At 47.9% G+C, this 26,524-nt stretch overlaps 1 protein-coding gene across 2 annotated transcripts; it reads right to left on the bottom strand.

The window, feature by feature from the left end:
- Positions 1-208: 208 nt before the first annotated feature.
- Positions 209-26,524, bottom strand: PDZD4 (PDZ domain containing 4). 2 transcript variants are annotated; one of them, XM_081844530.1, is made up of 8 exons: positions 26,175-26,524; positions 12,433-12,704; positions 10,470-10,560; positions 8,994-9,071; positions 6,999-7,061; positions 6,804-6,905; positions 4,412-4,522; positions 209-2,402 (listed from the first exon to the last, which is right to left on the bottom strand). In XM_081844530.1, the coding sequence occupies exons 1-8, from the start codon at positions 26,232-26,234 to the stop codon at positions 1,068-1,070; spliced, it is 2,112 nt and encodes a 703-aa protein (XP_081700656.1). In that variant the 5' UTR covers positions 26,235-26,524; the 3' UTR covers positions 209-1,067. The 2 variants fall into 2 exon arrangements, with proteins under 2 accessions (XP_081700656.1, XP_081700655.1); XM_081844529.1 differs by having other exon boundaries at positions 8,973-9,071; positions 26,175-26,523.

The raw sequence follows: 26,524 nt of genomic DNA, 5'->3' as shown, positions 1-26,524 counted from the left end.
GATTTGGAGAGGGTTTTTGCTTGTGCTCAGCTGCTCTGCAGTGCTCTCTTCCCAAAGCAACTCCATTTTCAGTATCTGCCAGCATGTTACTCCTTAAGTGAGGGGTGGGTGGGGGTGTTTTGTAGGATTGTGCTACGGTGTGAAAGGATTTGCTGTTTTCTGGTGTTCTATACCACTAAGCTTCAAAAATAAAGCCCCCGTGAAACGGTTTTGTACGGTTTTTTGAAATGAGTAAAAAGTTTTCTTTTTATTGTAACAATGCAAGTTCAGCCTTGGATACAGGGTTTTACCACAAGCTCTCTGCTCCACAGTCTCTCCCCCCTCCCCCCACTAAGCTAGAGCCCCTCTCCATGGGGCAGGTGGGGCGGGGTAAGCAGGTGACAGAAAATGCAGGAAGAGGACTGTCAGTTGCTTGTGGGATGAGCCGCCAGGGCCCAAGCTTCCATTTAAATAGAGAAATGAAAAAGGAATTGAGATCCACGACCACAAAAGAGAAAAGAGAGAGAGAAAGAAAAAGAGAAAAGAAAGATGTCACAATATCCCAAGGGGAGGGGGTGAGGAGTGCCTTCATTGGCCTTGGCCAGTACGGACAGGGTGAGCCTCCTCACTTTCCTTGTGCTCCGCGTACTGCACAGAGAGGAACACAGCTGAATCCTTGTGCTTCCAAATGTGATGTGCTGGGGATAAGCTGCTAAAAGCTCTCAGGAAGGGTCAGGTGAGTGAGCTTCCCTGCACAATCACCTTCCATACAGGTAATCTGTGCGTCAGGATGGGGACAGACCTCTCTACAGCAAGCTCCTGGTGGATGCAGGATCGGGGCTATGGCCCCTCTTGCCCTCTGGTTCTTAAGGCTGCAAGGGACTCTGGGCTTCCTGTCCCCTCGAAATTTGGTTCAAAGAGCCCAACGGAGCTCTGGCAGCAAACGGCGAACGATTCCTTGGTGTGTTCAAAGAGCAAGCTTCCTGATAACAGAGGAAAGGATTGGCCCATCTAGTCATCTTTCTCCAGCAAAGCCGGAGGGAAGGAGAACATCACCGCAACTCCTTCTGTTGCTCCTCCCAATGCGCTCAAACCGTGGTGACAGACAGCAGTGGGTTGTAAACCCTGCGCCCGTCTGCTGAGCGAGTGCCATGCGCCAGCATCTCCTGGATGGTTATCCAGTTGTCCAGGATGCGCCGGCTCCGTTTCTTCATGGTTTTGCGGTGACTCAGGGCCAGGATGTTGACCTCGCCAGACACTCCCCGGGCTTCGCTGCCTTCTCGCTCCCTCAAGCAGTCCAGCCGGCTCTGCATCATGAACTCGCGGCGCTTCCGCTGCTCCCGGGCGCGGATCAGGTGCTGCTTCCGCTCCTCCTTGCTCCAGTACCGTCCCATCTTCATCTCGCTGACGGCGTCGTCGTCCGTCGTCATGCCGCTGCGCTCCTCGCGGATCTTCATGGCCCTGGCTTTGAGCAGCCGGTCCCTCACTGGCCTCTTGGCCACGTAGCGCGTGCCATCGCTGCGCACCTTCACTTTCCACTCCATGCGGGGCTCTCCTTTGGCCCCTAGAGAGTCCTTGCATATGCTGGCTAAGCTCATTGGGCTGATGGGAGCGGGCGGCTCCTCCCGCTGCCGCCGCCCCAAGTACGGGCTGCCTTCCCCGCCTGCCTTGGGGCTGCGCCGCACCCGCTCTTCACGCCGGAATTTGGGCTGGGGCGGCGAAGGTGGGGCAGTCCGGTTGAGGTTGGGGGGCTCTGCCAGGCGGCGCAGGGGGCTCTCCAGCAAGGGGGTGCTTCGGCAACTCTCCCCGGTGTTGTAGGCACTGGTGCTGTCCTTATCGGAGCGTTCTGGCAGTTCGGTGATGTCGGACAACTCGTGTTTCTTCGGTTCACCTTCCAAGGTATACAGCCCTTCCTCCTCTAGCAGCCAGGCCTTCATGCAGCGCTCGCGCAGCTGCTGCATCTTCTGGGCTCGCAGGATGTTGCGGCACTTGAACTCCAGGTGGCGGAGCTCCTCCTCCAGGAGGGCCACCTCGTTGCGGTTAACATCCAGCGCAGCACTCACCAGGCCTGGCTCGTTGCCGTTCTCCAGGTGGCACTTTAGCTCCAGCAGCTCACGGTAGCGCTCGTACTCTTCGTCAGTAAGCCCCGGCATCATGTCGGTGCCCACGGCGCTAGGTGGCTCCCCTGCCAGCAGAGAGTCCATGCTGTAGTGGAAGTCGCGGGGCTGCAGGCTAGGCCCAAATTTGCGCAGGGTTCCCGGGGTGTTGGCAGCACTAGGTGCTTCATCTCCCAGGAGGTCATGTTCAGAGCTCTCCTCGTTGCGAGTGCTTTCATCAGTGCGGCCAACACCACTGTCCAGCTCCTGGCTGTTGGTCAGAGGAGTGGCCGGGTCTCCAGGAGGCTTTTCTTGTAAGGGTTCATTCTATGGAGAAGGAAGGAGAGGGGACCATTCAGAGAAAAAAGCATGAACACCACCTTATGCCAGGCTTCTGGCTCACAATTTCCTACATGACACCTTTGTGTGACTCATAGACAGACCCCTGATTGGCAAGGAAGCTTCTACAGGTGCAAGGATGAAATGCTGCCTGAGGGGTATGTGTGTGAAACCCATTCCCTCCTGCACCCTATTATACACTGGGATGGCCACTGTATAAGTTGCAACACAGCAGGGATCCTAACCTAATCAAGTGTCTGTGAGTCAGGGACAGGGCAGCCTTTCATTGAAGTCATTGCGAAACAACCTGGAGTTAGAAATTGTTGCTAGTCTACTGCGGTTCATCCAGCAACATGCAGGTAGATCTTGACCTATGCAGTAATGCGTAAGCTGAGATATAGAGAAATGGAAGTGAGTAACTCAAGTGCATAATAAACTAAAAAAAACAACAGCTAAAAACTAATAATAATAAACAGCTAAAAAAGCCAATGCAATTCTGGGCTGCATCAATAGGAGTATTGCATCTAGATCAAGGGAAGTAATAGTGCCACTGTATTCTGCTCTGGTCAGACCTCACCTGGAGTACTGTGTCCAGTTCTGGGCACCACAGTTCAAGAAGGACACTGACAAACTGGAACGTGTCCAGAGGAGAGCAACCAAAATGGTCAAGGGCCTGGAAACGATGCCTTATGAGGAACGGCTAAGGGAGCTGGGCATGTTTAGCCTGGAGAAGAGGAGGTTAAGGGGTGATATGATAGCCATGTTCAAATATATAAAAGGATGTCACACAGAGAAGGGAGAAAGGTTGTTTTCTGCTGCTCCAGAGAAGCGGACACGGAGCAATGGTTCCAAACTACAAGAAAGAAGATTCCACCTAAACATTAGGAAGAACTTCCTGACAGTAAGAGCTGTTCGACAGTGGAATTTGCTGCCAAGGAGTGTGGTGGAGTCTCCTTCTTTGGAGGTCTTTAAGCAGAGGCTTGACAACCATATGTCAGGAGTGCTCTGATGGTGTTTCCTGCTTGGCAGGGGGTTGGACTCGATGGCCCTTGTGGTCTCTTCCAACTCTATGATTCTATGATTCTATGAAACTGAGAGATCTGTTGCTGCTCAGAGACGGGAGCAGGGAGACTACCAAACCAAGTGAAAGTACAGGCTTCTACCTTCCTGCCAAGTGGAAGCAAAGGCGTCGCATCATATTGCAAACCTTTGAAATGAAAGTTTGGCAGCCAATCTAAGCACCCCCATGACCATTCCAGGTTGAGTCAGCTGGGATTTGCAGTAGTCAGGGCTGTAGCTCCATGGGATATGGTGTGCTTTGCGTCTGGCGGGCAACTTCCCCATCACAATCGTGAACTAGGAGGACCAAAGGTCTGACTCTGCCTAGAGCAGCTTCCCCATCGGTTGAAAGTGAGCTTATCCTTTAATGCACATGATGAATTTTTTTTCTAGACATTCTATCTGTACATGATCCCACCCTAAGTCACTCCCTATCAGGTAATACAATGTACCCCAGAGTTAACCCTTTGCTGCTTCTTGTGTCTCAAAATCCTGCAACACACACAATATCCTAGTGTGGGGGAGGGGAACTGCATGCTTAGAAGCTAAATCTGGTCCCCAGGCCTCCTCTCTATTCTTCCCTTGGGACGCTCCTCAGGCCACACCCCTCTCCCTGGGGTGCCCTCCTCTCTGGCCCTGCTCTGAACCCTCCTTTAGTGCCTTTCCCAGGCTGGAAAATCTCTTTGAGGGGTGATGATGCCTCTTGCCTGCCTGGATGGAGGTTGGGGAGTTTTGTGGGGGATGTATAGAAACCTCTGGCTTTCGTGGGTTTGGAGTTTAGCCTTCTCTACAAAGATGAAAGTCTCATCCGTTGCTCCATCTGCTTTTGCCTCTGGTCCCCAGAAAGTTCCCCAGGAGAGAACTCTTGGTTCTCCACCCCAACTGCTTTTCAGAGCAAACTGCTGACTACCCGCCACTTCCCCTTCTAGACCACACACCTGCTGGTCTGGTGGAGAAAGGAGTCGCCGGGGCTTTGTTCCGGCTTCATGTTCAGAGCCGAAGTCATCCAGGAAATCCTCACGGTCACTGTCCTTCCAACGCTTGGACAACTGGAAGGGTGAAGAGAACAACAGTGAACATGGCTGGGAATTCCACTGCCTCGCCCAGGGCTGGAGACTTGGTTGCCCTCCAGATGTTGCTGAACACCCATCAGCCCCAGCCAGCAGGGCCAATGGTCAGGGATGATGGGAGATGTAGGCCAGCAACCTATGGAGGGCCCCAGGTTCCCCATCCCTGGCCCGGCTTCAATGAGCCCCAACCAAGTGTCCTTGCATCAAATTAACACACTATGAACTTTTTATTTCCAAAACAAGTGCAATATGTCAGTAAGGGAGTGAAATCAAATGCGTTTTACAAAGCGTGTGCTTTTTGGGTAACTCTGGAATCAATGAGATCCACATTCAAATCCTTGGGCCAGCCCCTGGCTCTCAGCCTAACCTACCATCCAGAGTTGTTGCAATTGCAAAATGGAGGTGGGGGGGGGGGGGGAAAGAGCCATATACATATCTTGCTGTGAGCTCCTTGGTGGAAGCAACACCAGATTTAGGGTGGTGCGGGCGGTTCTGTCCCACAGGGCGCTGAGCCAAGGGGACACAAAATTGAGAAGATATACTCTGTTTTTTCTTCAGATCGTATAAATTAAGAAGTTCCCTAACTGAGAAGAGTGATCTGGGACTGCCAAATTCAGGGTGCCATAACACCAAAGATGACCAAAGTCCATCCCTGGTGGAAAGACTGGATAAAAATATAAATGAAGGATAAATGAAGGGTGGAATTAAATGTAATGGCAAGTGTCTCATTTCATCGGCACAAGGATTTCTGCTTGCACTGTGGGAAATGATCCCCTTCTTCCCTCAAGCCCCCCAAAATCTGTTCTAGGAGTTCCCCCAACCCTTTGGAACAGATTTTGGGAGGGGTGTGCACAGGGGTTGGGCGGGTTGTAGAAGCAGAAATCCTTGCCCTGATGGGACATGGCAGTTGGATACCACCCAAAATGCCTAGGGGGGGAATGGGCAGGAGGAAAGAGTGGCCGCTGAAACTATCCTTCACCCACTAATTCACAAGGCTAACAAACAAGGTTCAGGATCCTATGTGTTTGCCTTGCAACATGTTGCTCCATCCTCAGTTTGAAGTTTTAAATATAGGCTTGAGTAATACAAACTAAATGAGATATAAAGGGAGCCCACCTTCTTTCACCAGGGCAGGGGCTTGGGGGGCTTATGGAAACGGACTTGCTGAGGAGGAGCTGCTGCTGCTGCTGCATAAATGTCAATCCATCCCTGTACTGGTTGACAGCCGAAGCACCGGCTGTTTGAAATCAGACATGGCTTGATTATTCTGTAGCCATCCACTTTTGCCTGCTAGAGGAGAGCAGCAGCTCCCAATATATATATTCCAATATTATTACCTGGGTTGCCTCTGTCCTTAGTTTGGATCTGCCTACTTGCTTTCTGCTTTAATTTTTTAAAAATTATAAAATTATGTTTGGAATTGGCACACGATCAGTTTGCCAGAGTTTTCAATGCATATCTCCACAGAATTGCCAACATGGACCAGCACCTAAATACACTATTAGTATAAATCAGTACAAAAATGAATCCTGATTTGATTGCACAAGGATTATTTTGTGCTGTGATTTAAAACCAATGTGCAGTTGTAAAAGGGAGAAAGCAACTAAAACTGCAGCCAATTGTGGACATACAGGCATATGACCCAAGTCCAGATATAGTGTGTATGTGTTAAAAGGAGAAGAATGGGTTGCTAATGTATCACTGCTGCTCTGGAAACAAGGGCAGCTTATTCATAATTTTAAAATCAAGAGTGAGAAATTCAGATAGGGAGGATTTCACAAGCACCCCTAAATAAGAGTAGGCAAGGCTCACCAGCAGCTCACACTCCTTCTCAGCGTCAGACAAGTCAAACAATAAATATGCCAGTCCCTTTGAGCCTCTCTCTCCACGCCCCGGCCTGCAAGGGACATTGGCAGGAGACAGCCTACTTCCATGCAGCTCCATAACAAGCAAGCAGAGAGACACTCAAATGCACCTGTTCCCTGAAACACATTAAACAGCTGCAAGTTTCTTTCTTACGTGACAGGTTTCAACAGCTGAGGTTTGATCCAGCAGCCTATCTCCCCATCCTCTGACTCTGGAACCAGAGGAGGTTGCCTTACACAGACTCAGATAACTTGCCCCAGTCTCTCCTTGCCCTACCTGAACATGCCAGAGATTAAACGTGGTGCCTTCTGCATGCAAGCCTTGTGCTCTGCTACTGAGCTTTGGCCCTACTCCATTCACCTTCTGCTTTGTCATGCATCTAAAGACCTCTCACCTCAGTCTCAGGCCTAGCCAGCAGCAGAGAAATATTTGTCCGCTCCTCCTGGGTGAGAATTGCTACAGCCTCCTCCCGGTTTTGTACCTCCATGCCATTTATCTAGGATTGGAGGAAATGTATAGAAGGGCAAGTTTAAATTTGTGCATTAAATTATCCTTCTTAACACCCACCACAGTCGCCCACAGGATTCACCTGGATTATGCGATCTCCTTCCCGGATTCGCCCATCCTTGGCAGCAATGCTGTTAGGATTTACCTGGCGTAAGAAAAATTAAATGAGCATCAGGAGGTGAACTTAAGTATGCTCCTTCCTAGTTTGTCTTCCAGCCTGCTAAGAACCTACTAATCTTTGAATGCTGAACAGGGAACCCAGGACCCCTGTCCATCATCATAACGGTAGCACACACCAGACCTAAAATCCCTTCCCTTAGACGCAAGCTTGAACTTGATTCTGCTTTGCTCTCTTACATCTTAAGACCTGGAAGAAGTATGTGCATAAGGCCTGTTTCTCCTGAGTGTGTACCACAGCACTAGGCAATGCAGCATAGGATATGGAACAGTATGGAAATTAACTCTCCATCTAATGCTAGTTGATCTCCAGAAGTTGCTCTTTTCTAAAGGGCTGCCTTGCCAGCTGCACACTGGTATAGCAAGGATACACTTGTTCAAATCCCTCAGTGTTCCACGACACTCATCGGGTGGTCTTGAGCCAGTCATACCCTCTCTCAGCCCAATCACCAGCTAGGATTGTTGTGAGGGTAAACAGAGGGTTGAGGGATGGATGGGTGCTAGAATAAAAATGCAATACCTAAACGATTTAGAGTCAGGTGTCTTGCAAATTCCATGCCTGCCTAAAAAAATTATTCACAACTGCACCAACAGATAGGAGAAACAGTTCCATTAATTACTGAAGAGCTCCTTGACAGGATGCACTGATAGCTTTAGGGAGCAGTTGATGAAAATGTCTTAAGTTGACATCTTCAGCTAAGCAGGGTTTTCCAGATGGCACAGTCTACCTCTGGCTTTCTGTGGTGATAACTTGGTGCATTCTGTTTTCCCTGCTTCCAACTCTTTTCACAATAGCTATAAATTCAGCTGTGCTTTGAGCCCAGAGTACCAAAGATGCCCCCTGGGATATTCCCCACACAGTAGCCCCTAATGTTCCTTGGGCATATGCAGCTAACACCACACTTACTAGGGCCAGTGGTTTGTAGTAATTTAAGATCATACTATGTGGTGGCGTGGTAGCACTCCTGGTTATATTCAAAAGCATGCTCCTGGAATCTTGACTTTGGGGGCAAAGTAGAGGCAATGCTGATTGTATGAATGCAATGAACATGCATGGCTGTTACCGTATTTTTCGCTCTATAAGACGCTCTTTTCCCCTCCTAAAAAGTAAGGGGAAATGTGTGTGCATCTTATGGAGCGAATGCAGGCGGGAGGCTCTGCTCAGCGCTCCCTTTAAAGAGCCGCGTGGAGTGTGTGTGTGGCTCTTGGGGGCTTTTCCTCAGGGAAAAGCCCCCAAGAGCCGCACACACGCTCCACGCGCTCTTTAAAGGGAGTGCGGCTCTTGGGGGAGCCTTCCTCCCGTTGCCCGGGAGAGGATGCGCGCGGCTAAACCAGAAGCCAGAACAGCAAGCGGGATCCTTGCGCAGCCTCTCCTGGGCAGGGGGAGCCTTCATCCCGCTGCCTGGGAGAGGCTGTGAGCAGCTATCCCAGAGGCCAGAACAGCAAGAGGCTATCCCAGAAGCCAGATCCCTCTTGCTGTTCTGGCTTCTGGGATTCAGAATTCCCTCCCCCCCTTGTTTTCCTCCTCCAAAAACTAGGTGCGTCTTATGGTCTGGTGTGTCTTATAGAGCGAAAAATACGGTAAAATGTAAAGCTGATGCACGGGGACCCTGAGCAGCACCCAGCCAGCACGGCCAATAGACAGGAGGTGAGCAAGGTTCCCCATCCTTGGTTTAACCCAATCCCAAAGAAATCTCCCTCCCTCCCTCTCTCATACAGGCTTATTTTTTGCTCCTGCTGCTGCAGCAGCAATGAAACCTGGAGCTCCTTACTCTCCATGGCTTCATAAAGCTTGACAGCAGCTTCCTCTCGCCACTTGCCTGCCTCTGCCTCCCCAGGCCACACATCGCACCCCACGAAGAGTTGCCCCCTCCCCCACCTCTCCAACGTAGATGCCTACATCGTCCTCATCATCAGTTCGGTAACAAACCATCAGGCCCAGCTTGTCCCGGTGACTGGATTTGTACAGCTCCACCTCCTGTGGGATAGAGAAAGCACCAGGCAAAGTCACACACGGTTGCAAGCCCTCAGCCAAGGCAGGAGAAGAAGGTTCGTTTCAACAGACCTTCTCAAGTACATTTTAATGCTTCATTCAGTCAGCCCAGGTAGAAAATCATAGCTAAACTGTCCCTTTAGTCTCTCTGAATCGGCCCTACTTAACTTTCCCATCCTTTCCTAGGTTTGCAGTCAAAGGTAAATAGTGCCAAGATCTTCTACAAGGGTCATTGTTACCATTATTTAAATTTATATACTGCTTGGTAGTTGAGCGACACTCAAAGTGGAACCATCTGTAACCACCTTAGGATCAGTTCACACCTGCATGCTCATCATTAATGTCAAGAATGAATGTGTGAACGATGCCCATCATAGATCAAGCTTATTCCAGGAAGAGTGTGGGTGCAGCCCCTATATGAGCAAAACCCTTAAGGATAAGGAGAACAAGGGGGGCTGGTGACAAACTGTTGCAGTGTCTTCTTCCTCCAGAGCAGGAGTGCTCCTGTTCAGGGTTCCAATCAGCCATTTCCCCCAAGCAGGGCATTCCATTTCCTCCCCTGATTCTGTTTTTCTTTTCCAGTTATTATTGTGCTTACTGAGTATGCACAGTCCTCTTTGGGCTGTGGAATTGCCCCCTTAGAATTGATTTTTAAAACTTCTTTGTACTTTTAACAAATTTTCAGATTCTCCTGAGTATGCTGAGGCCCCCTGTTGTTTGTCACTGGTCCCCTTTTGGTTACAATCCTGGTGGCACTCAGGAGACCATACTTCAGCTCTTTCCGCACTCCAAGCTGCCTCTTGACAACATAGGACTGAACTCGCAGAAAGTGGTTATTAAATGGAAGCAAATGCTCATGGGGACCTGACCTAAGAGGGATGAAACAGGGCTCACTGGAGATATGAAGCAATGAGAATCAAACAAGCAAAGCACCGGCCACCCCAGTGTTTTCCACAGTGCCACCAGTCTCCTCACTGGAAGGCAATATGTTGTGGAAAATACCTGCTCTGGGATTTGGGGGTCCCTTGCGCAAGGCAACTTTGGGGTTAGCCTGGAGGAAGTGAGATTTGCCAGCTAAAACCTCTTCTATGTATGCAAAGTTGAGAATGGCAGTCTCTAGGGTGGCAGGCTCTTTGCCAGCCTTGGCAACCTTGCCAATGCCCAACCTTGCAGCTCTGTGCGGCCAGCCTGAGACTGAATGTCTTGTAGAAACACAGCACCACATTAAATAACTGAGCAATGTGCTGTCATTTAATGGTACCCAGAATGGTCCACTTGACATGGTTTGCCTCGCTCTGCCTAATTGGCAGGGGCCAGGCCCTGCTTCCTGATCTGTTGATATAAACCCAGAGACTGCCTTTTTCAGCTTCATCACATTCTCACCTCATATTCCAGCTCCTCTGCCCGCTCAGTCTCTGGGGCACCTCCTTCCATGAATTCCACAGGGTCATAATATTCATGCCCAATTGAGGGGCTGTGAACAAGGAAAGGCATAAAGCAGTTAGGTGAAGCATCCATTTGCCACTCAGGAGCACCGTTACCCTTAGAAAACTCCCAGAGCAATGTCTGCACATGAACATTCAGCACATGCAAACTAATGTGAAAACTTGATCCTGGGACCTTGAAACATGAGGTTTGGTGGCCGTGGTTAACTCAGGGGTGAGAGAATTTCATTTGTACATGCATGTGCTTTTTAGCCAGGCTGCATAATATAGGAAAAGTGAACTCAAGAAGCCAAGAGCAGCTGTGACGGCTCCACAGCCCTGATGCTGGGAAAACAGACACATCATTTGAGAGTGAACAGGGTTGCCAGCTGATCAGGAAAATGGGCTGGCCTGCTCTTGTGAAGACATTTATAGGCGTTCAGGTGTTGTTTTTGTTGTTGTTAATTCCCCACCCATCTGGCTGGGTTTTCCCAGGCACTCTAGGCTGCTTACAGCATATATAAAACTTCCCAATACAGGGCTACCTTCAGATGTCTTCTAAAAGTTATGTATCTCCTTGACATCTGAAGGGAGGGTGTTCCACAGTGAGGGCACCACTATCAAGAAGGCCTTATGACTGGTTTGCTGTAACTTCGCTTCTTGCAGTGAGGGAACCAGCAGAAGACCCTCAGAGGAGGACTTCAGTGTCCAAGCTGAACTATGGGGGTGGAGATGCTCCTTCAGGTATACAGGGCCAAGGCCATTTAGGGCTTTAAAGGTCAGCACCAACACTTTGAATTGTGCTCAGTAACGTACTGGGAGCCAGTGAAGATCCTTTAGGACTAGTGTTATATGGTCCCAGTGGCCACTTCCAGTCACCAGTCTTGCTGCTTCATTCTGATTAGTTGTAGTTTCTGAGTCACCTTCAAAGGTAGCCCCATGTAGAACGCATTGCTGTAGTCCAAGTGGGGAAGAACCAGGGCATGTACCACTCTGTCAAGATAGTCTGCGGGCAGGTAGGGTCTCAGCCTGCGTACCAGATGGCGCTGGTAAGCAGCTGCCCTGGACACAGAATGGACCTGCACCTCCATGGACAGCTGTGAGTCCAAAATGACTCCCAGGCTGCGCACCTGGTCCTTCAGGGGCATAGTTACCCCATTCAGGACCAGGGAGTCCTCCACACCCGCCCACCCCGTCCCCAAAAAACAGTACTTCTGTTTGTCAGGATTCAACCTCAATCTGTTAGCCGCCATCTATCCTTCAACTGCTTCCAGACACTCACACAGGACATTCACTGCTTTCACTGGTTCCAATTTAAAAGTTAGGTAGAGCTGAGTGTCATCCACATACAGTGGTGCCTCGCAAGACGAAATTAATCCGTTCCGCGAGTCTCTTCGTCTTGCGGTTTTTTCGTCTTGCGAAGCACGGCTATTAGCGGCTTAGCGGATTACCACTATTAGCGGTTTAGTGGCTTAGAAAAAGGGGGTGGGGAAAGGGAAAAAACTCACAAGAACTCACCCGACGTTTCGTCTTGCGAAGCAAGCCCATAGGGAAATTTGTCTTGCGAAGCACCTCAAAAGACGGAAAACTCTTTCGTCTAGTGAGTTTTTCGTCTTGCGAGGCATTCGTCTTGCGGGGCACCACTGTACTGGTGAACACCTGGCCCAAACCCCCTGATGATCTCTTCCAGCAGCTTCATATAGATGTTGAAAAACATGGAGGAGAGGACAGAGCTGAGTTTATCTCAGTGCTGCTAAGTTCTACATATTGAGCTGCTTTAAAATACACAACTACAAAGACTAGTTTAAAAACTGGCAGCTCTAATAAGACAGAGTAGTAGGAGGGGACCATGGGGCTATAACTGATGGAAGGGCATGGAGAGCGAATGCAATGGGGAAGGTTTTGCTTGGGGGAGCACTCACAGATCAGGCAGCCCATAAGGTTCCAAAGTCACAGCTGGGGGGCTTGGGGGGTGCATCCTGCTTAGCCCTAGTAGGTGTTCAAAGGTGATGTCTGTCTGAGTTCCGCTGTCCACCAACGTTGTGGGGTCCCCCTGGGGGGCAGCTCCTTCACTGGCACCACCCCGGCTGCGAGGGCTGCGCCGCAACACCTGGATGACCAGAGGCTCTTTGGAGCACCGCAGGGCTTCGAGGGTTTGCTCCTGTGAGAGACGGGACAACTCCCGACCATTGACCTATAGAGGAAAGGAGGAAACAGACAGGGAAACAGACAGACAGACAGACAGACAGACCGATAGAGCCTTGTAGGTCCAAAGTCTGGTGCTTCTTTTCACCAGTCCACTGAGAACTCCAACCCGCCCCCTCAGATAACATTATTCCTGGAGTGGTTCCCTTCCCTCCTAAGGGATGTGTAAGAGATGCACTCATGTTGGGTTCTGCATCTGCTCAAGGTTTTGGCTCGCTGCCTTTTCTTCAAGAAATCTGAGCATTCAAAAAGTACCCGCACCATCCTATATGCCATGTGTAACCTGCAGCTCACTCCTCCACAGCTGACCACACTGTAACAAACAATCCCTCCTGCAGGGAAGGCCTCCACATCTCCCCACATCCCATCCTGGCAATGCTTGCTTAGAGCTGATTCCCCCCCCTCCTCCTAAGCAGTTTCAATCTTTCACAAACCCATTCAGACCAGGTTTGCCCAAGACATTTTGCTGCTTGAAGACCAGTCAGCACATCCCCATTCAACCCACAGAAGCCAACGGTGGAAACCTGCTTCAAAAGTGGAAACAGGAGGGCATCCTCCGCTGCATATAACTGAGGACAGGCTACATGGCTGGCGCTCACACACAGCTCCATCCTCTGACAGAAGAGAATGGCAGGTCCACCTGATATTGCTGCCCTGCATATATACCCAAAGTTCTGTTGCCTGGGGCACCTGCTTCCTTCTAATGGCAAGAACGGCACCAACATGAGTTCCCTTCTCCCAGCTGACAGTAGCATTGCCACCTTTCAACATGGCAAATTATGGGTGGTCCAGCCATTCAGCTAGTGGGGAAAAACAAGTAGAATGTCAAGGGGCTTAGTGCAAACATGCTGTGATAAAGAGATTCTAGCAACAAGTACTTTAATTATTTTAAATATAAGGATAAAAGAGAAATGCCTTGTGGCCTTTATAACTCCTTATTGCTTGAAAACTCTCTCTCTCTCTCTCACACACACCCACCCACCCACACACACACACACAGAGAGAGAGAGAGAGATCATGCAGTTTTAGACACACACCCACACACCCTATTTCATAGAAACATAGTATTGTAGAGCTAGAAGGGACCCTGAGGGTCATCTAGTCCAACCCCCTGTAATGCAGGAATCTCAACCAAAGCATCCCTGACAGATGGCCAACCAACCTCTGCTTAAAAATCACCAGTGGAGGAGAGTCCACAACCTCCTGAGGGAGTCTGCTTCACTGCCAAACTGCTGGTGTTTAGTCGGCATCTCCTTTCTTGTAACTTGAAGCCATTGGTGACCAGTGACCTCTCATTCACGTAAAATATACTTTGGTTGTCCATCAGGATTTTGTTTCCTATGCATAATTACTATCAGGGCTAGTACCAGACTTTGAGGGACCCTTGGCATAGTACTGGAATGTCCACTACCAGTCAGGGCAGGTACTGTATAGTCCTACCTGGACGACAGATCTATAGGCATTACATTTTGGGTTACTTAAATGGTGGACAGCCACCAGGGATGAGAGCCAGTGGCCAACCTGGCTGACTGCTGGCATAAGGACTGGTTACCAGCAAAGACACACACGAAATGAATGAACTCCTTATTGGGAGTTTCCAATCATTCTGGAGAGAACCACCAAAAACAAGGGCACCCCAGGGATATTATGAACCAGTGGCATCCTAGTTGCCAGGTGCACTGATCTTAAGTCACACTATTTCTCTGTCTAACTCTTCCACAGAGAAGCTCAGTGCAGCTTATAGAAAGCTATTTCATTTTGTCCTGACACCACAACCCTCTGAGGTAGGCCTAGTTCTCACTGAAATGGAAAATCTGTGTGAGTTACACCACAACCACTTATGACCGCAGCTGGGGATTCATCTGAGTGAATACTCTTTCAGCAAAATAAATAAACACCATTTTTTGCACATAAAAATCTTGTAGGGAAAGGGTTCAATTAGAACTCCATCAACGCACCTCTTTTCCTTGTGATACACTCCAAATCCTATACTTAAAACAACGACAACTATTTTGTTTGCCTACTCAATCATTCAGTGATCCAAGCCACACTCTTCTCATGCCAGACAATGGCCAGTTTTAAACTTGAATAATTGTTGTCTACCATGCAGCTGTTAAGGGCACAGGGTGCTTCCAGAAAATATGACAGACCTACTACTCATGTCTAGGACTGCCAACTTCTCTTCTGGCAAGGTTCCTCTGTCATCACTAACCTCAGGGGTTCCAGAGGGATAGCCCTGTAAGCAGTGTCAGGTGTGCTTTGCTACTGGCAGAGGTCCAGTTGTGACCATGTGGAGATCTGACATCTCCACCTGACTGGCCTCTCCAGCTTTCTTAAGCAGATAAGCGGAAGAGCATATTTCTTGCATTTATATCTGACCTTTTTCACCTTTTTCTCCAAGGAGTACATGGTTCACCCCCCACCTTGGTTAATCCCTACAACGACCCTGTGAGGAAGGTTCAGAGGCTGTGACTGGACCAAGGTCACCCAGTGAGCTTCAGGACTGAGTGGGGATTTGAACCCTGGTCTCCCAGGTCCTAGTCTGGCACTCTAACCACTACTCCAAACTGGCTTCCTAGGGTATTTCTGCTATGGGGCAGCTATATAAATTAGGTAGGTAGGTAAATAAATAAATATGGGGAAAGCAAAATGTCTCTTGGAGAAGGATCTGAAATATCTTCCTTGAAGCTTAAATTTGTTTTATTCTGGATTCCTTTATTTGATATTTTAATTTGTTGTAAAGCACTTTGATATTTTTCTCTTTAAAATATAAAGGTGTATATAAACAAAATGAATAGTAATAATAATAAAAAATTTCATTGTAAAAAAAGATGGCTCCTAAACATTCTGTTGTGGCAACCACAGCCTTTGTTTAACGTGCCATTTGGCGATTAGCTTATATATCTGAGTTTCTAACACTACCTGTAAGTCTGTGGCAGCAAAAGCAACCTCAAGATTGATCTAACAGGAGTGACACTTGCCTACTCAATATGAGTTTACCCACCTAAGGAATTACATATTTTGTCCTGCCACACCTCCTCCCTGAACACTTTGGGCCATTTAAAGGTACCTGTTTTTCTATTCTGGTACCAAACCAGGCCTAAAACCTAGTAAGGACCAAGAGCCAAGTGCTGAGATAAAAAAAAAATGGCAAGGAAATTCTGCCACAAAATCTGGCTGGAAGCCTAGCTGGAGCCGAACAGCAGGCCATCTTGGGGAAAACCTGCTCCTTTGTTTACCACCAACTGGTATTCAGATGGACAGAAACATAGGCAGCTGCCCTATACCAAGTCAGACCACTCAGTATTGTCTGCACTGACAGGAAGCGTCTCTCCAGGGCTATTCCCAGCCCTATTTGCAGGGACTGAACCTGAGATTTGTACCACTGGTGCGGCTCTTTCATGGAGCTTCTGTTTAGCAATCACAGTGGACAATCACTGATACAGCACTTGTGTACACCATTTACAGAGTTTTAGGATTAGACGGTCTATAAATCTTTGCAGATAAATCAATCAGTCCTCCATGAATTTGTTTCAAGCCATCTGAGCCTGGCCAATATGTACAAAGTAAGAATAAGGTATCAAAATCCTGAAGTAGGAGAATGACTTGTACCAATGTAAATGATTTCAAGCACAGTGGGGAGCGGCACACCAAAATTTCAAAGACTCCCCTCTAAGAAATTCCATACAAATGGAAAACTAATCGAGGCAGGAGCAGACTGGGACACAATTCTTCTCCCTGATGTGCTGCAGGGGATAGGCGAGAGGGTGGGGAGGATTCCACCCACCAGATGGAGGGAATATGGAAAAAAGGACTCCCCAACACACACACAGTTTAAAATGATACAGTCTCTACACCAGGGATTCCCAATGTGGTGCCCTCCAGATGCTGATGTGCTCCAAACTGCCATCCCCCTCCGCCAGCATGGCCAGAGATTGTGGGAGGGTGCAGTCCAACAGTATCTGGAGGGCACCATGTTGGCTAGAATCATAGAATCATAGAATCATAGAGTTGGAAGAGACCACAAGGGCCATCGAGTCCAACCCCCTGCCAAGCAGGAAACGCCATCAGAGTACTCCTGACATATGGTCGTCAAGCCTCTGCTTAAAGACCTCCAAAGAAGGAGACTCCACCACACTCCTTGGCAGGAAATTCCACTGTCGAACAGCTCTCACTGTCAGGATGTTCCTCCTAATGTTTAGGTGGAATCTTTTTTCTTGTAGTTTGGAACCATTGCTCCGTGTCCGCTTCTCTGGAGCAGCAGAAAACAACCTTTCTCCCTCCTCTATGTGACATCCTTTTATATATTTGAACATGGCTATCATATCACCCCTTAACCTCCTCTTCTCCAGGCTAAACATACCCAGCTCCTTTAGCCGTTCCTCATAAGGCATCATTTCCAGGCCTTTGACCATTTTGGTTGCCCTCCTCTGGACACGTTCCAGTTTGTCAGTGTCCTTCTTGAACTGTGGTGCCCAGAACCGGACACAGTACTCCAGGTGAGGTCTGACCAGAGCAGAATACAGTGGCACTATTACTTCCCTTGATCTAGATGCTATACTCCTATTGATGCAGCCCAGAATTGCATTGGCTTTTTTAGCTGCCGCGTCACACTGTTGGCTCATGTCAAGTTTGTGGTCAACCAAGACGCCTAGATCCTTTTCACATGTACTGCTCTCAAGCCAGGTGTCACCCATCTTGTATTTGTGCCTCTCATTTTTTTTGCCCAAGTGCAATACTTTACATTTCTCCCTATTAAAATTCATCTTGTTAGTTTTGGCCCAGTTCTCTAATCTGTCACGGTCGTTTTGAAGTGTGATCCTGTCCTCTGGGGTGTTAGCCACCCCTCCCAGTTTGGTGTCATCTGCAAATTTGATCAGGATGCCCTTGAGTCCATCATCCAAGTCGTTGATAAAGATGTTGAATAAGACTGGGCCCAAGACAGAACCCTGTGGCACCCCACTAGTCACTCTTCTCCAGGATGAAGAGGAACCATTGATGAGCACCCTTTGGGTTCGGTCAGTCAGCCAGTTACAAATCCACTGAGTGGTAGCATAGTCAAGGCCGCATTTTACCAGCTTCTTTACAAGAATATCATGGGGCACCTTGTCAAATGCCTTGCTGAAATCAAGGTAGGCTACATCCACTGCGTTCCCTTCATCTACCAGGCTTGTAATTCTGTCAAAAAACGAGATCAGGTTAGTCTGACATGACTTATTTTTCAGAAATCCATGCTGACTATTGGTGATCACAGCAGGCTACCCCTGGTCTGCTCCATGACTTCAGGGCTCCATCACCTAGGGTGGCCAGATGGAAGAGAGGAGAAGAATGATCCTGCACCTTTATACAAAATGGAAGATGGAAGTCATACCTGCTAAATTTCCCTCTTCTGCACATCTATTAAAGGTGCAGCAGGAGGAACTCTGTGTTCCTTTCCATCTGTCCACCCTATAGGATAGGTGTGTGCACAGGGAGGGCCTTTTTGAAGGCTGAAACTGCTGGTTTACACAACTGCTTTGTTCCAGGACATGCGATGAGGCAACGGGCCCCAATCGTGCCAGGGGTTACTGACTGTCAGCCTCATGAGCATGTAAACAAATTGGAGTCTGTTTCAGGGGATGTTGTCACAGGATAACTGATCATGTAAAAAAGCCATTACAGCAGTGGCAGTAAAATAAGATAAGGGACTTGCTTACACATTCAGAGATTGCTTCAAAGGTTGTCACAGGGTTATTATTATCCCCTGAGGCAGAAGTCTCTGTTTACACATAGACAAAGAATGCCAGGGTGCATTTTGGACTTGAATCCCTGCTATCTTGGACCACTCAGTTAAATTTTGTCTGCGGAGAACTCTATACTCTGTTCAGCATTTGCATGCCTGGTGGAACAGATTCCAGAGCCCTTGACTTGATCCTTGCCTTTAACCTCACTTCAGTTGCTGATTTGCCCCCAATTATAGAAGCAAGTTAGAGGCCAAAACAAAGTAGAGGGTTGCTATCCCAGGTTAGCTGATTATGTAGCTAAGCCCAAGTACTTCAGCTCATAGAATAATTGTGGCAATAGCATGAGCAACCCTAAGGCTATGGCACAGTGGATCACCTATGCTTTTAGATATACTTGCCAGCTTTTTAAATTTATGGAATTGTGTCTAAGTTCTTAACAGCAGCAAGATAAGAAGAAATTCAGTCAGTGTATCATTTCTGAACATTTCTGTCTAAAGCTTAGGAAATATTTCACCTGCTGAATTTCTGATACATAATTAAAGACCCGAAGAAAAAAACCACCCTTGTACAGTTGTGTGATTTGCCTCAGCACAAGCAAATACCCAAGACATCCCTGATGCTCTCAAGTATCAGTACATAAGGATCATGAAATGTTCCACTACCCCTCATTCAAACATTTATTTAATCTCCATTTTATCACTCCTCTTTTCCAGATGGAAACCTGAAGGGGAAATAAAGTCATTCAGGTTGTCCCCGGACTAGGTAGTATCTGATACTGGCTGTCAAACTCTTACCTAATCCAAACCCTGGCAGTTTGGGGTCCATTTTGTCTCGCCAAAGGTCCATGACAACACGCCCAGTTTCCTGTATGCACAATGCACGTAACTCAACACGTAACTCAACAGACTGTAGTTATTGTGGGAACCTACACAACCACCACTTCATTATGCGTCATGGGTTGATGCATCTGTAGGTGCGTCATTGTACAGTGTGTGCCCTCATACAATGTGCAGAGCAGTTCTGTGTATTGTGTTGCCTTTTGCTGCACAGTCTTGTGTGCGTCTCCCTCTCTTTCTCCATCACTGCAGCTGCAGTTGCCATGGAAACTAGAGTGATTGATACAGGCATCTGCAGCTGGGGAGAAGGAAAATATGGGGAAAGGGGATCAAAAGCCGAGAAAATCTCCTCCCCACTCCCTCTCCTCAAAGTCAAGGGTATCATTAATTCCCATTTCCTCTTCCACTATGAAATATGGGGTGGGGGGAGCCACCAGGACAGCAGATGGATTGCCTCTTCAAATGGAGGGTCATCCCCCAGAACTGGAGAGGGAGAGCTTTGGGCCGGAGTGGAAAATAACTGAGAAGGGGGGGCGGGCACAGTAAACTGATGATGAGGAATCCAAAGGGCTAGAAGGTGGAGAAATGAGGCTGCATGTTTAAAAGCTTGGAAGGAAGACCCTAGACTGGTGGTTTGGGGAGGGACTCTGCCTCAGGAAGACCCTGCAGGAATTTATAACAAATGCTAATCACATTCCTGCAGGCAGGTCTGGAATGAGATCCAGCCTCAGGCCTTCAGCAGATGGTTCCCACAGCTTCCCTTTGTGTGTTTCTTTTCTTCTTCATCTTTCCCAAACTGCCTTTCCAGCAACTCTCCCCGCCTCTCCCCCTCCCTCCAGATCCCGACTCTATAAGCCTCCTGGAGAGCCTTTTCTCTAATGTATTCTCTGAAGCCTTGGGCGCTTCTTATATTTTATGATTCCTCCTAGCTCTGACCAAAAGCTCCCCCAGTCCCCTTTCTGCAAGAATCTCTGGCTAGTGACCAGCGTTAGAATGCGCAGCCTTGTCCCACTGCAGCAGAGAGCGTGCAAGCGAGGGGTGGTGGTGAAAAGGTGTTTAATTATTTTTGTGTGAAATGTGGTTGGGTCTGGAGTGTAGAAATGTAACCCTGTATGTGAGTAGCACCTATGAAATCTCAGGAATCATAGCAGTTGTGACTTTGTGGACATATGGCATTGTTTGCATGTGTAACTACTATTGGGGTGTGTGTTTGTGTGTTATATTTAGATCTCTGTTTTTGTCTGGTCTTGGTGTGTGGGTGTCCATACAGAAAGTGTCTGCAAAGGAACTGTCTGGAAAAGTAATTATTTGGTGTGAGCAATGTGTGTATGTGTACACACAGAGAGACACAGAAGAGTTTAGCCAGTATTGCAAGAGGAACAGTGTTTACACACTTTTATGGTTCTATTTTCAACCCATCGACTTCTGATAAAAGGAGCTATGCCCTGTTTTGTCCATTTCTCTTTGTGTCTGGCACTGATTATGTAACTATTCAAATTTAGACAAGGCATATACTGTATTTATGTCACTAGGTTTATATCTCACCTGCTTTGCGTGCATTTCTACAGGTGTGCTTGGTCTTTTGTGTCTAACCTAGTTTGCATGTGATTTCATTGTTGTCTTTGGTCTTTTTGTATGAGGTGTTCATCCAACTGAGTTTCTCAGAGAACCCGTGCACCAGGCATTTCTCTATCACATCTCTTTATGCAACAACTTCAGAGAAGTTCTCTGTGACATCCTCAATAAAGCAGTTAAATCCTCTACTCAGATCATGACACTCTTAAGCCACAAGTACCAATATGTATGCCCTTTGTGGAAAATACATCACCAGTCAGCCTTGTATTTGCAAAAATTCCTTCACCAGAGACAGACAACCATCATACTAGACAAAAGTTGTCCTAGTGAGTCTCCTGGGGTCAGAATGGTGACAGGAGGCTTATCTGAGTCTTCAAATGGAGCTAAGCTAATGCCTCTGAAAAACTCAAAAGCAGAGTGTGAAAGCAACATCGCTCATTGATGCCTGGCATTCAAAAATATACTGACTGAACATTTCGCTATCATAGCTAATAACCATTTGCTAGGCCTCTCTTCTAATAACCTGTTTTTAAAAGCCTCCTTTTTAAAAAGCCATCAGGGGTAGACTTTGGTAACATGGTGCCCCAGGTGAGGACAAAGTTTGTACAAAATTAGTTATTTTCACAATAATTCCTTTTGGTACAGTTGCTTTTTATGGCTCTTCTCAGTAGGTACCCGTATGATTTTGATTTTGGTATTATTATTATTATTATTATTATTATTATTATTAACCCTCTCAGTTCAGCATCCTGTGCGGCAGAACCGCTGGTACCACCCCAAATCCAGTGCTGTAAAGCTACCTGGCCATCATCTTGTGGCTATAAACTCCCAAGTTAAGTAAGCTACTGAAGCTCACACATCCTGGATCTGAGGGCAAGAAGCACAAGAAAATCATATTGTGTGCTTTAAAGATGCACAAGGAAGGTAACATAGAGCAAAAGTAGATAAAACAGGGTAGCCCTGCTGGCCAGTAGGTAGCCACCATCAACCAATGAGAAATATGGATCCACAGCCCACTCCCACCCCCGTGTCTGTTATAACCAGTGCTTTTTTCCTAGAAAAAATAGGTGCCAGTACTGACCATGCAGTTGTTACAGTAAGTGCCACACTTTTAACAACAACAGCAACAACAACAACAAGAGATGCCGGTAACCTTGAGAACCCCCTGGAAAAAAGCATTGGAAAAAAAGCACTGGTTATAACTAGGGAGTATCAATAAGGTCAGAATTAACTAACCAACAGCCTTCCAGGTGTTGTTAGATTACAACTCCCATAATCTCTGGCCATGGGTCATGTTGTCTTGGGCTGATGGGAGTCCAACAACACCTGGCAGGCCACAGGTTCCCCTGTGATGTCCTGTATTGATTGGGAGGAGCCTGAGAAGATCACAGTTCTATTTCATCAACCCCTGGAATGTGGGTGGAAACCAGAAGTCAGTTCTCCTGTTTGTATGTCCATTGGCGGCTCGCCACTTGATTACTCAATGTTTCGTGACTCAGACAACTACGTGAATTGGCTCCACTGAAAAAGCCGTGTGTACAAGGTGCTATGAAAGCTCCATGGCTGCGTTAGTTGGTTTGTAATTGCTCAGACATGCATGTGAAGTCTTACACTTGATGCTGCTGTTAGCAGGTGGTGAACAGGCACTGTGGAATCAACCCAGGCAGGGAGGGACTCAAAACACACCCCTTCGCAATGGCCCCACAGATCACTCTTAGCACTTTGAGAACAAATTACCTATGAACTTGATAGGAACAATTCCCAAATCCCAGGACTCCAAAGTGTAAGAAGCATTTTGCCTGCTGTCAGAGCCCAGGGTGAACCTGGAAAACCTGCGTTCCAGATTTGTCTTTGCCATGAGTAAGTTACTCACTATCCTACAGCCTTTGTCCCTCATTTGTCAAACAGGAACAACAACCACTTCCCTCACAAGGCAAAGATAGAGTTGTAAAGCTTTAAGAATATTCTACTCATACACAGTATGGAAAGTTATAAAAACTGGCAAATGTCACTTGACATTAGAAATTCCTCATAATCGTAAGAATATTTCACAATGAAGTTCTTGGACGTATCCCTGGATGTGTTACTTGGTGATCTTTGGAAGTTTCATCTATAAGTGATAAATTAAGTGTCTGCGAGAAATTGACCCATTACCTATGGCATATGCTACTATAGGTAAAGTGTCTTCATTAAAATGAGAATGTGTGAAGCAACCCTTAAAAAACAGCCAATATTAATTCACAATTTAACGCTAATATTGTATTTCAGAACTTATTACTTGGCTCTCCATGAAACTTGTTATTTATTATTTCTGATCACCCACATATTATTTCTGATCACCCACAGCCAGGAGCAACCCCCCCCCCAAAAAAATCCTTCAACTTTCTAAAATTTGCTTGTCTAAATAAGCAAAAATCTGTCTAGTCAATGCATTTCTACTTTTGAGCTTCCTTGATTTCCTGTGCACTAGACTGAATATGTAAGCAAACTCTAGTAAGTGAAGCCATAAGAATATGAATCAGCAAAGGTTTTCTGAAAAGGTTCCTGATGGCAGAAATTTTTATCTAGAGCCTCATTTCCAAAATGAATCTTTAAATGCTATTGATAAATTTTAATAACTATGCTTATAGCTTAGCTTGGAAGAATTAGCATACATACCAAAGAAAAATCAAAACCATTTAAACTGGACAAGAGAGAGATTATTGTAGCTAGTATTGGAATCACTTGTGATAAAGGGCAGGATAGGTAGGTAAATAAATGGCCCCTGGCCATTCTCCAAAGTGACCAAGAGATGAGGCAATGCAAAGCAGAGGAGCAGTAGAAGCCTCAGTTCTTCAGGTCTGTCCCTGCCCCTCCACTTGTAGAAACTCAGCCTGAAAGACAGGGCTTCTGAGGAAGTTAGATGGGGTGGGAAACAGCAAGAACCCCTGTGCACCTCTCATGTGACAAGGCTCAGCGTCTCCCCATTCCTCTTACATAGTGATGCACACTTAGTTAGTTTTGTTATAAAGAGACAAAGAAAGGAATGGCTTCCGGTTATCTCAGTCAGATAATAAGTACGTTTTGGAACCAAAAGCTTAGTTCATAACAATATTGGCCCTTCTCTGTAAAACGGAGGGGTGGAACCTGTGGTCCTCCAGATATTGTTAAACTTCCATCAGCCTCAGCCAGGATGCCCAGGGATCAGGGATTACAGAAGATGTTGTCCAGCAACATCTGGAGGGCCAGAGGTTCCTTATCCCTGCTTTAAAATATTATAATGAGACCATTAGCTAGTCTGACCTTCCCTATTGGAAGGAAATCTGGTTCCCACTATTAAAAACTGAACTGGAATTATGAAAGAACATACACATCCCTTCAAAGTAGACTTTGCACACAGGTAGACTAAATACAAAGTCTGCCAGGGCAAAAAGAAGGCACTTATTTGACATGGCTCAAAAGAAGAGGAAACTTTGAAGGCAAACACCTCCCATTTTCCTTAGTCAACACAACAGGATCCTCTTTGCTAGATTACTGGTTGCCGTGTTCAAGTAACAGCCCAAAGGAAAGATGGGTGTTTCCAGAGATGGATGTTTAGTGTGGGATGGGGGCTCCTCGTGCATGCATTTTCTCCACAATGTCTCCATGATGTCTTTGTCATCAAAATGCCAGCTGGTAATTCCCTCCCCACTTTGGTCCAGAAATCTGGTACTTAAAAAAAACAACACACCTGTTCCCAACAACCCATTTGCAATATCTGAAAGACTCATTTACAATATTACACCGTTGTCTAGAAGACCCAAACATGCATGCTTTCTCTGTGTATGTAAATATATGTATTACTGAATATGCAGATATACATGCCATTGCCTATATATATATATATAAGTAGGAGGGGTGTCAGGATAGTAGGCGAAGATGTTATTAGAACCTATACAGCATAAACCATAACTTTGGGGTCATTTCTCTCACTACACATGGCAGGCTTATTTGCCACTTGTACACTGCCTTTCTATGAATAAACGCCAAGGGAAGAGATTTAAAAAGCAAGCCAAAAAGAAAATATACTGTCTCTTTACTGTGCAAACAAGAACATGTAAACCTACATTTATGTCCAATAGCCAGTACAATGCACACTGGCAAATATACTGATGCCCAGGCACACAGAAAGAGGGAGAGATTGATTGCATCTGGGGGGCACCATGTTGGCTGCTCCTGAGCCTAGACACACCACCTTCATTCTCCCTCAAGCCTTTCTCTGTTGCCCTGAGTCCCAGAGTCCCAACCAAGAGATCTGACAGGACCAAGTTGGAGATGTGGGAAGGTGCCTTTGTACCTGTAATCTGGGGAGGGGAGGGGGAGACCAGGAGGGATGGAACATATAAATGGGCAGAGAGGGGAGATGGGGGAGAGAGTGAGCAGAAAAGAAAGATATGAATGAACAGGGGCTGACACAGACAAAAAGAAGGGAGAGAGTCTGAAAATAGATACCTGAACAGGCAGAGAAAGGGCAGGCGGGTTAAGCAGATGCAGAACCATACAAGGACTGAGGGATGGAAAGTGAGTGGAGATGAATGGATGGATGGATGGATGGATGGGGGGGGGGGGACTGGGGCTGGTGGTGAATGAATGCCTCCCTCATGTGAGTCTGTCCCATTCCCTCTCAGACCCTTCCCCATCCTTTGCTTCCACCTCAGCGGCCCTTTGCCATTCCCCCCAATTCCTCTTTCTTCTCTTTCGCACAAGCCCCCTCCCCATTATTTCAGGCACTGTGTGGCATGGGAAAATGGGGGGGGGGAGAGAGTTGGAGAAGGACCAGTTGCTAGGCAACCTCCCCCTACCTGCTCCCCTCCCCCACTGCAGCATCACCCCCCTCCAATGCCACAGAACCTCCTCCCCAGAAAATCAGGGATTCCTCCCCTGATGTGCCCCCCTCCAATAATTCCAGGCCGCCTTCTCTTTCCCCAGTGCCCCCCCCTCATTCCCCACCCCTTCTCCTCCCTTACATTCAAAGGGCTCTTCCTCACGTCCAGGACAGTCACCCCACCGCGCCCCACCGAACCCCACCCCATCCAGGAACCCCTGGAAACTCTCGACAGCCTTGCCGAGCCTTCCTTGTCCCCAGACAACCCCCCGGAGCCCCAGCCCCCTTTTCATCCCCACAAGTACCACAAACGCGCCCCCATAGGCAACCCCTTCTCGCCCCCGCCCCGCCCCACCCCATATGCAGCCAACCCCATTCCCCTCCACTCCCAGAAGGGCTTCCCGCCGGTCACCCCCCACCCCCAACTCTTCTCCTTTCCCGCCCCCTTTCTCCCCCCCCCCCCGCCGCGAGGTCCCCCTTACCTGCAGCATGACCCTATATTGTTCCTCAGGCTTCTCCACCACACACATGTTACATCCCATGGCGAGGCCGCGGGAGGGGGCGGCACCGGGGGGGGGCGGCTGGCAATTCGGGAGGAGGGTCAGCTCATGGGGACCCTACAGGTGGGGGGCGCGGGGCGCTCGCTCTCCCGGCCCCCCCACCACCCTGGCATAGCCCTGGGCAGGGAGGCTGGGGGTGCCCTCCGCTCGCTGCGCCCCATTCAACCCCCGGGGGGCATGGCGTGGGGGGGGCGGTGCTGGGAGGTCGGCTTGCCCCGCTTCGCTGGGGGTCAGCCGGGGTCCCCTCCCGGAGAAGCGCGCGCGCTGGTCCG

This window comes from Podarcis erhardii, assembly GCF_964252035.2.
Source record: "Podarcis erhardii genome assembly, chromosome: 17".
In the NCBI taxonomy this organism is placed as follows: domain Eukaryota; kingdom Metazoa; phylum Chordata; class Lepidosauria; order Squamata; family Lacertidae; genus Podarcis; species Podarcis erhardii.
The sequence above is the reverse complement of the archived record's forward strand: the minus strand, read 5'-3'. Positions and strand labels throughout refer to the sequence as shown.

What these genes read in the sequence shown, in the direction of transcription:
- PDZD4 (XM_081844529.1), bottom strand. Translation starts at nt 26,234, where the DNA reads ATGGGATGTAACATGTGTGTGGTGGAGAAGCCTGAGGAACAATATAGG. An exon ending in CAGAGGAGCTGGAATATGAG is followed by an intron (nt 9,072 to 10,469) that starts GTGAGAATGTGA and finishes TCTATCCCACAG; the next exon opens with GAGGTGGAGCTGTACAAATC. An exon ending in TTTCTCCACCAGACCAGCAG is followed by an intron (nt 2,403 to 4,411) that starts GTGTGTGGTCTA and finishes CCTTCTCCATAG; the next exon opens with AATGAACCCTTACAAGAAAA.